Genomic DNA, 12,500 nt, shown 5'->3' on the forward strand with positions numbered 1-12,500 from the left:
CTCTCCCTCCCCCAGCTGGTCCATCACTCCTCTGATGTACCCCGCCTCCTTCCTGTTCGACGTGCCCAGCACAGCCTACGTGGTTCTGACCAGCGTCAACATCCTCATCGGCATCAACGGCAGCATCTCCACCTTCGTCCTGGAGCTGTTCAATAGCAACGTCAGTTCCTCTCCTCTCCTCTCCTCTCCTCTCCTCTCCTCTCCTCTCCTCTCCTCTCCTCTATACTCCTCTCCTCTCCTAACTTTCTCTCCTCTCCCCTCTAGTCTAAGATGGTTTAGCTCGCTATAGCGTCTAAGACGGCGTTCCAAAGCGGACGCGCGTCACAGTGGAATTGCTTCCCATCACGTGGCACCCACCACTTTCGTCCACCAGGTGGCGCTCTTTGTGTTAACGTTGCTCCTGGTTTCGCTGCGTGTCTTGTCAGTAGTGTGTGTTGACTCCTGGTTTCGCTGCGTGTCTTGTCAGTAGTGTGTGTTGACTCCTGGTTTCGCTGCGTGTCTTGTCAGTAGTGTGTGTTGACTCCTGGTTTCGCTGCGTGTCTTGTCAGTAGTGTGTGTTGACTCCTGGTTTCGCTGCGTGTCTTGTCAGTAGTGTGTGTTGATTCTTGGTTTGTTCTCCAGGAGATCGGAGGAATCAACGACGTGTTGAAGAACGTCTTCCTGATCTTCCCTCACTTCTGTCTGGGCCGAGGTCTCATCGACATGGTGAAGAACCAGGCCATGGCCGACGCCCTGGAGCGCTTTGGTAAGAAATATATATAGAACCATGCCATGGCCGACGCCCTGGAGCGCTTTGGTAAGAAATATATATAGAACCAGGCCATGGCCGACGCCCTGGAGCGCTTTGGTAAGAAATATATATAGAACCAGGCCATGGCCGACGCCCTGGAGCGCTTTGGTAAGAAATATATATAGAAATATATAGAACCATGCCATGGCCGACGCCCTGGAGCGCTTTGGTAAGAAATATATATAGAAATATATAGAACCATGCCATGGCCGACGCCCTGGAGCGCTTTGGTAAGAAATATATATAGAAATATATAGAACCATGCCATGGCCGACGCCCTGGAGCGCTTTGGTAAGAAATATATATAGAAATACCATTTCATGGCCGACGCCCTGGAGCGCTTTGGTAAGAAATATATATAGAAATATATAGAACCATGCCATGGCCGACGCCCTGGAGCGCTTTGGTAAGAAATATATATAGAAATACCATTTCATGGCCGACGCCCTGGAGCGCTTTGGTAAGAAATATATATAGAAATATATAGAACCATGCCATGGCCGAAGCCCTGGAGCGCTTTGGTAAGAAATATATATAGAAATATATAGAACCAGGCCATGGCCGACGCCCTGGAGCGCTTTGGTAAGAAATATATATAGAAATATATAGAACCAGACCATGGCCGACGCCCTGGAGCGCTTTGTTAAGGAATATATATAGAAATATATAGACCCAGACCATGGTCGACGCCCTGGAGCGCTTTGGTAAGAAATATATAGAACCAGACCATGGCCGACACCCTGGAGCGCTTTGGTAAGAAATACATATAGAAATATATAGAACCAGACCATGGTCGACGCCCTGGAGCGCTTTGGTAAGAAATATATAGAAATATATAGAACCAGACCATGGCCGACCCCCTGGAGCGCTTTGGTAAGAAATATATATAGAAATATATAGAACCAGGCCATGGCCGACGCCCTGGAGCGCTTTGGTAAGAAATCTACAAGCTCGTAGCTTGTAGGTCTGCTATAATCGTGAAAATGTAGTCCAAATCTTTGAATATCTATATTCTTTCTGGTGTGTGTTTTTAGGTGAGAACCGCCTGCGTTCTCCTCTGGAGTGGGACATGGTGGGGAAGAACCTGTTCGCCATGGCGGTGGAGGGGGCGCTGTTCTTCATCATCACCGTTCTGATACAATACCGCTTTATGATCAAACCCAGGTACATGCATGCACGCACGCGCGCACACACGCACCACACAGACACCCATATCTGTCTGTCTGTCTGTAACCTGTCTGTCTCTCTGTAACCTGTCTGTGTGTCTCCAGGCCTGTCAGTAAGCTGGGTAAACTGACCCCTCTGGGCGAGGAGGACGAAGACGTAGCGAGAGAGAGACAGAGGATTGTCCACGGCCTGGGACACGGAGACATCCTGGAGCTGAGAGGGTTAACCAAGGTACACACACACACACGCGCGCGCGCGCACACACACACACACACACACACACACACACACACACACACACACACACACAGGGACACGGAGCTCTAAGTCTAAATAGCTCTATATTTGTGGCTGTGGCTCAGGAGGTAGAGCGGGTCGTCCAATGATCCATGGGTCGGCGGTTCGAATCCCGGCTCCTCGTCCTGTCCACATGTGGAAGTGTCCTTGCTATAAAAATGTAATCCATTATAATGATTATTATGATGATATTAAGGTGGTTTAATGTGCCTCCAGGTGTATAAGAGGAACCAGAAGCCAGCCGTTGACAGACTGTGTGTGGGGATCCCTCCTGGAGAGGTAAGACTGATACACCATCTGTACATAATCTACTGAATCCCTCCTGGAGAGGTAAGACTGATACACCATCATCTGTACATAATCTACTGAATCCCTCCTGGAGAGGTAAGACTGATACACCATCATCTGTACATAATCTACTGAATCCCTCCTGGAGAGGTAAGACTGATACACCATCATCTGTACATAATCTACTGAATCCCTCCTGGAGAGGTAAAACTGATACACCATCATCTGTACATAATCTACTGTGAAATATGACCTTCAATAATCTACTGTAAAATACGACCAAAGATCCTCAATATCTGCTGAAATATGACTGTCAATGTATGAAGACATTATTTACAATCATCCTGCTCAGTGTTTCGATTTCTTAGGGGTTAATAATATCATGTCTTGTCCTCAGTGTTTGGTCTCTTAGGGGTTAATACCGTGTCTTGTCCTCAGTGTTTCGGTCTCTTAGGGGTTAACAGGGCATGTCTTGTCCTCAGTGTTTTGGTATCTTAGGGGTTAACAGGGCATGTCTTGTCCTCAGTGTTAATACCATGTCTTGTCCTCAGTGTTTTGGTCTCTTAGGGGTTAATAATACCATGTCTTGTCCTCAGTGTTTTGGTCTGTTAGGGGTTAATAATACCATGTCTTGTCCTCAGTGTTTTGGTCTGTTAGGGGTTAATAATACCATGTCTTGTCCTCAGTGTTTTGGTCTCTTAGGGGTTAATAGCATGTATTGTCCTCAGTGTTTGGTCTCTTAGGGGTTAATAATATCATGTCTTGTCCTCAGTGTTTGGTCTGTTAGGGGTTAATAATATCATGTCTTGTCCTCAGTGTTTGGTCTCTTAGGGGTTAATAATATCATGTCTTGTCCTCAGTGTTTTGGTCTGTTAGGGGTTAATAATACCATGTCTTGTCCTCAGTGTTTTGGTCTCTTAGGGGTTAACAGGGCATGTCTTGTCCTCAGTGTTTTGGTATATTAGGGGTTAATAATATCATGTCTTGTCCTCAGTGTTTTGGTCTGTTAGGGGTTAATAATACCATGTCTTGTCCTCAGTGTTTTGGTCTCTTAGGGGTTAACAGGGCATGTCTTGTCCTCAGTGTTAATACCATGTCTTGTCCTCAGTGTTTTGGTCTCTTAGGGGTTAACAGGGCATGTCTTGTCCTCAGTGTTTTGGTCTATTAGGGGTTAATAATATCATGTCTTGTCCTCAGTGTTTTGGTCTGTTAGGGGTTAATAATACCATGTCTTGTCCTCAGTGTTTTGGTCTGTTAGGGGTTAATAATACCATGTCTTGTCCTCAGTGTTTTGGTCTCTTAGGGGTTAACAGGGCATGTCTTGTCCTCAGTGTTTTGGTCTCTTAGGGGTTAACAGAGCATGTCTTGTCCTCAGTGTTTGGTCTCTTAGGGGTTAATAATAGCATGTCTTGTCCTCAGTGTTTGGTCTGTTAGGGGTTAATAATATCATGTCTTGTCCTCAGTGTTTTGGTCTCTTAGGGGTTAATAATATCATGTCTTGTCCTCAGTGTTTGGTCTCTTAGGGGTTAATAATATCATGTCTTGTCCTCAGTGTTTGGTCTGTTAGGGGTTAATAATAGCATGTCTTGTCCTCAGTGTTTGGTCTCTTAGGGGTTAATAATAGCATGTCTTGTCCTCAGTGTTTGGTCTGTTAGGGGTTGATACCATGTCTTGTCCTCAGTGTTTTGGTCTCTTAGGGGTTAATACCATGTCTTGTCCTCAGTGTTTTGGTCTCTTAGGGGTTAACAGGGCATGTCTTGTCCTCAGTGTTTTGGTCTCTTAGGGGTTAATACCATGTCTTGTCCTCAGTGTTTTGGTCTCTTAGGGGTTAATACCATGTCTTGTCCTCAGTGTTTTGGTCTCTTAGGGGTTAATACCATGTCTTGTCCTCAGTGTTTCGGTCTCTTAGGGGTTAATACCATGTCTTGTCCTCATTGTTTCGGTCTCTTAGGGGTTAATACCATGTCTTGTCCTCAGTGTTTCGGTCTCTTAGGGGTTAATACCATGTCTTGTCCTCAGTGTTTCGGTCTCTTAGGGGTTAATACCATGTCTTGTCCTCAGTGTTTTGGTCTCTTAGGGGTTAATACCATGTCTTGTCCTCAGTGTTTCGGTCTCTTAGGGGTTAATACCATGTCTTGTCCTCAGTGTTTCGGTCTCTTAGGGGTTAATACCATGTCTTGTCCTCAGTGTTTCGGTCTCTTAGGGGTTAATACCATGTCTTGTCCTCAGTGTTTTGGTCTCTTAGGGGTTAATACCATGTCTTGTCCTCAGTGTTTCGGTCTCTTAGGGGTTAATACCATGTCTTGTCCTCAGTGTTTTGGTCTGTTAGGGGTTAATACCATGTCTTGTCCTCAGTGTTTCGGTCTCTTAGGGGTTAATACCATGTCTTGTCCTCAGTGTTTTGGTCTCTTAGGGGTTAATACCATGTCTTGTCCTCAGTGTTTCGGTCTCTTAGGGGTTAATACCATGTCTTGTCCTCAGTGTTTCGGTCTCTTAGGGGTTAATACCATGTCTTGTCCTCAGTGTTTCGGTCTCTTAGGGGTTAATAATACCATGTCTTGTCCTCAGTGTTTTGGTCTCTTAGGGGTTAATACCATGTCTTGTCCTCAGTGTTTTGGTCTCTTAGGGGTTAATACCATGTCTTGTCCTCAGTGTTTCGGTCTCTTAGGGGTTAACGGGGCATGTCTTGTCCTCAGTGTTTCGGTCTCTTAGGGGTTAATACCATGTCTTGTCCTCAGTGTTTCGGTCTCTTAGGGGTTAATACCATGTCTTGTCCTCAGTGTTTCGGTCTCTTAGGGGTTAATACCATGTCTTGTCCTCAGTGTTTCGGTCTCTTAGGGGTTAACGGGGCATGTCTTGTCCTCAGTGTTTCGGTCTCTTAGGGGTTAATACCATGTCTTGTCCTCAGTGTTTCGGTCTCTTAGGGGTTAATACCATGTCTTGTCCTCAGTGTTTTGGTCTGTTAGGGGTTAATACCATGTCTTGTCCTCAGTGTTTCGGTCTCTTAGGGGTTAATACCATGTCTTGTCCTCAGTGTTTCGGTCTCTTAGGGGTTGATACCATGTCTTGTCCTCAGTGTTTCGGTCTCTTAGGGGTTAACGGGGCATGTCTTGTCCTCAGTGTTTCGGTCTCTTAGGGGTTAATACCATGTCTTGTCCTCAGTGTTTCGGTCTCTTAGGGGTTAATACCATGTCTTGTCCTCAGTGTTTCGGTCTCTTAGGGGTTAACGGGGCATGTCTTGTCCTCAGTGTTTCGGTCTCTTAGGGGTTAATACCATGTCTTGTCCTCAGTGTTTGGTCTCTTAGGGGTTAATAATAGCATGTCTTGTCCTCAGTGTTTGGTCTGTTAGGGGTTAATAATATCATGTCTTGTCCTCAGTGTTTTGGTCTCTTAGGGGTTAATAATATCATGTCTTGTCCTCAGTGTTTGGTCTCTTAGGGGTTAATAATATCATGTCTTGTCCTCAGTGTTTGGTCTGTTAGGGGTTAATAATAGCATGTCTTGTCCTCAGTGTTTGGTCTCTTAGGGGTTAATAATAGCATGTCTTGTCCTCAGTGTTTGGTCTGTTAGGGGTTGATACCATGTCTTGTCCTCAGTGTTTTGGTCTCTTAGGGGTTAATACCATGTCTTGTCCTCAGTGTTTTGGTCTCTTAGGGGTTAACAGGGCATGTCTTGTCCTCAGTGTTTTGGTCTCTTAGGGGTTAATACCATGTCTTGTCCTCAGTGTTTTGGTCTCTTAGGGGTTAATACCATGTCTTGTCCTCAGTGTTTTGGTCTCTTAGGGGTTAATACCATGTCTTGTCCTCAGTGTTTCGGTCTCTTAGGGGTTAATACCATGTCTTGTCCTCATTGTTTCGGTCTCTTAGGGGTTAATACCATGTCTTGTCCTCAGTGTTTCGGTCTCTTAGGGGTTAATACCATGTCTTGTCCTCAGTGTTTCGGTCTCTTAGGGGTTAATACCATGTCTTGTCCTCAGTGTTTTGGTCTCTTAGGGGTTAATACCATGTCTTGTCCTCAGTGTTTCGGTCTCTTAGGGGTTAATACCATGTCTTGTCCTCAGTGTTTCGGTCTCTTAGGGGTTAATACCATGTCTTGTCCTCAGTGTTTCGGTCTCTTAGGGGTTAATACCATGTCTTGTCCTCAGTGTTTTGGTCTCTTAGGGGTTAATACCATGTCTTGTCCTCAGTGTTTCGGTCTCTTAGGGGTTAATACCATGTCTTGTCCTCAGTGTTTTGGTCTGTTAGGGGTTAATACCATGTCTTGTCCTCAGTGTTTCGGTCTCTTAGGGGTTAATACCATGTCTTGTCCTCAGTGTTTTGGTCTCTTAGGGGTTAATACCATGTCTTGTCCTCAGTGTTTCGGTCTCTTAGGGGTTAATACCATGTCTTGTCCTCAGTGTTTCGGTCTCTTAGGGGTTAATACCATGTCTTGTCCTCAGTGTTTCGGTCTCTTAGGGGTTAATAATACCATGTCTTGTCCTCAGTGTTTTGGTCTCTTAGGGGTTAATACCATGTCTTGTCCTCAGTGTTTTGGTCTCTTAGGGGTTAATACCATGTCTTGTCCTCAGTGTTTCGGTCTCTTAGGGGTTAACGGGGCATGTCTTGTCCTCAGTGTTTCGGTCTCTTAGGGGTTAATACCATGTCTTGTCCTCAGTGTTTCGGTCTCTTAGGGGTTAATACCATGTCTTGTCCTCAGTGTTTCGGTCTCTTAGGGGTTAATACCATGTCTTGTCCTCAGTGTTTCGGTCTCTTAGGGGTTAACGGGGCATGTCTTGTCCTCAGTGTTTCGGTCTCTTAGGGGTTAATACCATGTCTTGTCCTCAGTGTTTCGGTCTCTTAGGGGTTAATACCATGTCTTGTCCTCAGTGTTTTGGTCTGTTAGGGGTTAATACCATGTCTTGTCCTCAGTGTTTCGGTCTCTTAGGGGTTAATACCATGTCTTGTCCTCAGTGTTTCGGTCTCTTAGGGGTTGATACCATGTCTTGTCCTCAGTGTTTCGGTCTCTTAGGGGTTAACGGGGCATGTCTTGTCCTCAGTGTTTCGGTCTCTTAGGGGTTAATACCATGTCTTGTCCTCAGTGTTTCGGTCTCTTAGGGGTTAATACCATGTCTTGTCCTCAGTGTTTCGGTCTCTTAGGGGTTAACGGGGCATGTCTTGTCCTCAGTGTTTCGGTCTCTTAGGGGTTAATACCATGTCTTGTCCTCAGTGTTTCGGTCTCTTAGGGGTTAATACCATGTCTTGTCCTCAGTGTTTTGGTCTGTTAGGGGTTAATACCATGTCTTGTCCTCAGTGTTTCGGTCTCTTAGGGGTTAATACCATGTCTTGTCCTCAGTGTTTCGGTCTCTTAGGGGTTAATACCATGTCTTGTCCTCAGTGTTTTGGTCTCTTAGGGGTTAATACCATGTCTTGTCCTCAGTGTTTCGGTCTCTTAGGGGTTGATACCATGTCTTGTCCTCAGTGTTTCGGTCTCTTAGGGGTTAATACCATGTCTTGTCCTCAGTGTTTCGGTCTCTTAGGGGTTAACGGGGCATGTCTTGTCCTCAGTGTTTCGGTCTCTTAGGGGTTAACGGGGCATGTCTTGTCCTCAGTGTTTCGGTCTCTTAGGGGTTAATACCATGTCTTGTCCTCAGTGTTTCGGTCTCTTAGGGGTTAACGGGGCATGTCTTGTCCTCAGTGTTTCGGTCTCTTAGGGGTTAATACCATGTCTTGTCCTCAGTGTTTCGGTCTCTTAGGGGTTAACGGGGCATGTCTTGTCCTCAGTGTTTCGGTCTCTTAGGGGTTAACGGGGCATGTCTTGTCCTCAGTGTTTGGTCTGTTAGGGGTTAATACCATGTCTTGTCCTCAGTGTTTCGGTCTCTTAGGGGTTAACGGGGCATGTCTTGTCCTCAGTGTTTCGGTCTCTTAGGGGTTAACGGGGCATGTCTTGTCCTCAGTGTTTCGGTCTCTTAGGGGTTAATACCATGTCTTGTCCTCAGTGTTTCGGTCTCTTAGGGGTTAATACCATGTCTTGTCCTCAGTGTTTTGGTCTCTTAGGGGTTAACGGGGCATGTCTTGTCCTCAGTGTTTCGGTCTGTTAGGGGTTAACGGGGCATGTCTTGTCCTCAGTGTTTGGTCTGTTAGGGGTTAATACCATGTCTTGTCCTCAGTGTTTCGGTCTCTTAGGGGTTAACGGGGCATGTCTTGTCCTCAGTGTTTCGGTCTCTTAGGGGTTAACGGGGCATGTCTTGTCCTCAGTGTTTCGGTCTCTTAGGGGTTAATACCATGTCTTGTCCTCAGTGTTTCGGTCTGTTAGGGGTTAATACCATGTCTTGTCCTCAGTGTTTTGGTCTCTTAGGGGTTAACGGGGCATGTCTTGTCCTCAGTGTTTCGGTCTGTTAGGGGTTAACGGGGCATGTCTTGTCCTCAGTGTTTTGGTCTCTTAGGGGTTAACGGGGCATGTCTTGTCCTCAGTGTTTCGGTCTGTTAGGGGTTAACGGGGCAGGGAAGACGACCACCTTTAAGATGCTGACAGGAGACACCGTCGTCACCAGTGGAGAGGCTTTCTTGGCCAAGAAAAGGTAACGACAACAAGTATAGAGAACATAATATACTGAGAAATAACAAGTATAGAGAACATAATATACTGAGAAATAACATGAACCCCTTTTGGTGTTTTAAGCATTATGTTATGTTTTAGCTATTGACAAATAGCAGATCTACAAGCTCGTAGCGCGGCACCGAGTGCCGCGCTACGAGCTTGTAGGTCTGCTATTTTTGAAAAATTGTGAAAATGTGCTGCAAATCTTTGAATATATATTCTTTCACAGCGAACGGTTTTAACTGAAATCTTTGCTTCTGGGGGAGGTCCCTGGAACTAGATATTTTTAGATGGGGGTCGGCGGCCAAATACATATAATTGTTGGGGTCCTTGACATGAAATAGGTTGAGAACCACTGATATAGAAAAATGAGGTTTTTCAGGATTTAGAAGATATTTGTAGAATCTGGTCTCAGTCGAAATGGGTTAATGTACCCTCAGCCTCAGGTGTTAAGGGTTAATGTACCCTCAGCCTCAGGTGTTAAGGGTTAATGTACCCTCAGCCTCAGGTGTTAAGGGTTAATGTACCCTCAGCCTCAGGTGTTAAGGGGTTAATGTACCCTCAGCCTCAGGGGTTAAGGGGTTAATGTACCCTCAGCCTCAGGTGTTAAGGGTTAATGTACCCTCAGCCTCAGGTGTTAAGGGTTAATGTACCCTCAGCCTCAGGTGTTAAGGGGTTAATGTACCCTCAGCCTCAGGTGTTAAGGGTTAATGTACCCTCAGCCTCAGGTGTTAAGGGGTTAATGTACCCTCAGCCTCAGGTGTTAAGGGTTAATGTACCCTCAGCCTCAGGTGTTAAGGGTTAATGTACCCTCAGCCTCAGGTGTTAAGGGTTAATGTACCCTCAGCCTCAGGTGTTAAGGGTTAATGTACCCTCAGGTGTTAAGGGGTTAATGTACCCTCAGGTGTTAAGGGTTAATGTACCCTCAGCCTCAGGTGTTAAGGGTTAATGTACCCTCAGCCTCAGGTGTTAAGGGGTTAATGTACCCTCAGCCTCAGGTGTTAAGGGTTAATGTACCCTCAGCCTCAGGTGTAAGGGGTTAATGTACCCTCAGCCTCAGGTGTTAAGGGTTAATGTACCCTCAGCCTCAGGTGTTAAGGGTTAATGTACCCTCAGCCTCAGGTGTTAAGGGGTTAATGTACCCTCAGCCTCAGGTGTTAAGGGTTAATGTACCCTCAGCCTCAGGTGTTAAGGGGTTAATGTACCCTCAGCCTCAGGTGTTAAGGGTTAATGTACCCTCAGCCTCAGGTGTTAAGGGTTAATGTACCCTCAGCCTCAGGTGTTAAGGGTTAATGTACCCTCAGCCTCAGGTGTTAAGGGTTAATGTACCCTCAGCCTCAGGTGTTAAGGGTTAATGTACCCTCAGGTGTTAAGGGGTTAATGTACCCTCAGCCTCAGGTGTTAAGGGTTAATGTACCCTCAGCCTCAGGTGTTAAGGGGTTAATGTACCCTCAGCCTCAGGTGTTAAGGGTTAATGTACCCTCAGCCTCAGGTGTAAGGGGTTAATGTACCCTCAGCCTCAGGTGTTAAGGGGTAATGTACCCTCAGGTGTTAAGGGTTAATGTACCCTCAGCCTCAGGTGTTAAGGGGTTAATGTACCCTCAGCCTCAGGTGTTAAGGGTTAATGTACCCTCAGCCTCAGGTGTTAAGGGGTTAATGTACCCTCAGCCTCAGGTGTTAAGGGTTAATGTACCCTCAGCCTCAGGTGTTAAGGGGTTAATGTACCCTCAGCTTCAGGTGTTAAGGGTTAATGTACCCTCAGCCTCAGGTGTAAGGGGTTAATGTACCCTCAGCCTCAGGTGTTAAGGGCTAATGTACCCTCAGCCTCAGGTGTTAAGGGGTTAATGTACCCTCAGCCTCAGGTGTTAAGGGTTAATGTACCCTCAGGTGTTAAGGGTTAATGTACCCTCAGCCTCAGGTGTTAAGGGGTTAATGTACCCTCAGCCTCAGGTGTTAAGGGGTTAATGTACCCTCAGCCTCAGGTGTTAAGGGGTTAATGTACCCTCAGCCTCAGGTGTTAAGGGTTAATGTACCCTCAGCCTCAGGTGTTAAGGGGTTAATGTACCCTCAGCCTCAGGTGTTAAGGGGTTAATGTACCCTCAGCCTCAGGTGTTAAGGGGTTAATGTACCCTCAGCCTCAGGTGTTAAGGGGTTAATGTACCCTCAGCCTCAGGTGTTAAGGGTTAATGTACCCTCAGCCTCAGGTGTTAAGGGTTAATGTACCCTCAGCCTCAGGTGTTAAGGGTTAATGTACCCTCAGCCTCAGGTGTTAAGGGTTAATGTACCCTCAGCCTCAGGTGTTAAGGGTTAATGTACCCTCAGCCTCAGGTGTTAAGGGTTAATGTACCAGTATCCTCAGAGAGATAGACACTGTCCTTCAGAACATATTTAACCTTTATAACTGTACTTCCAGTATCCTCAGAGAGATAGACATCGTCCATCAGAACATATTTAACCTTTATAACTGTACTTCCAGTATCCTCAGAGAGATAGACATCGTCCATCAGAACATGGGCTACTGTCCTCAGTTCGACGCCATCAGTGATCTTCTGACGGGACGAGAACACCTGGAGTTCTACGCCATCCTGAGAGGAGTTCCCGAGGACCAAGTCTGTGACGTGAGTGGTTGATTATTATTTATTACACGGCTCGGAGGACCAAGTCTGTGACGTGAGTGGTTGATTATTATTTATTACACGGCTCGGAGGACCAAGTCTGTGACGTGAGTGGTTGATTTATTAATGAGGAGTCAGTCCCCGAGGACCAAGTCTGTGACGTGAGTGGTTGATTATTATTTATTACACGGCTCGGAGGACCAAGTCTGTGACGTGAGTGGTTGATTTATTAATGAGGAGTCAGTCCCCGAGGACCAAGTCTGTGACGTGAGTGGTTGATTTATTAATGAGGAGTCAGTCCCCGAGGACCAAGTCTGTGACGTGAGTGGTTGATTTATTAATGAGGAGTTCCCAGAGGACCAAGTCTGTGACGTGAGTGGTTGATTTATTAATGAGGAGTTCCCAGAGGACCAAGTCTGTGACGTGAGTGGTTGATTTATTAATGAGGAGTCAGACCCCGAGGACCAAGTCTGTGACGTGAGTGGTTGATTATTATCTATTACACGGCTCGGAGGACCAAGTCTGTGACGTGAGTGGTTGATTTATTAATGAGGAGTTCCCAGAGGACCAAGTCTGTGACGTGAGTGGTTGATTTATTAATGAGGAGTCAGTCCCCGAGGACCAAGTCTGTGACGTGAGTGGTTGATTATTATTTATTACACGGCTCGGAGGACCAAGTCTGTGACGTGAGTGGTTGATTTATTAATGAGGAGTCCCGGAGGACCAAGTCTGTGACGTGAGTGGTTGATTATTATTTATTACACGGC

At 46.1% G+C, this 12,500-nt stretch overlaps 1 protein-coding gene across 1 annotated transcript in view; it reads left to right on the forward strand.

The window, feature by feature from the left end:
- The window catches only part of LOC306919630 (phospholipid-transporting ATPase ABCA1-like), a gene marked incomplete at its 5' end in the record, with an annotated part of 50,671 nt that overhangs the window by 22,546 nt on the left and 15,625 nt on the right, over positions 1–12,500 (forward strand). The window contains 7 exons of the mRNA XM_079532389.1: positions 16–160; positions 622–745; positions 1,825–1,954; positions 2,062–2,188; positions 2,471–2,533; positions 8,992–9,098; positions 11,595–11,736. Coding sequence (XP_079388515.1) covers positions 16–160; positions 622–745; positions 1,825–1,954; positions 2,062–2,188; positions 2,471–2,533; positions 8,992–9,098; positions 11,595–11,736 — 838 coding nt within the window. The remainder of the gene's footprint in view (positions 1–15; positions 161–621; positions 746–1,824; positions 1,955–2,061; positions 2,189–2,470; positions 2,534–8,991; positions 9,099–11,594; positions 11,737–12,500) is intronic.

Source organism: Electrona antarctica, assembly GCF_951216825.1.
Source record: "Electrona antarctica genome assembly, contig: scaffold_299, whole genome shotgun sequence".
Lineage (NCBI taxonomy): Eukaryota > Metazoa > Chordata > Actinopteri > Myctophiformes > Myctophidae > Electrona > Electrona antarctica.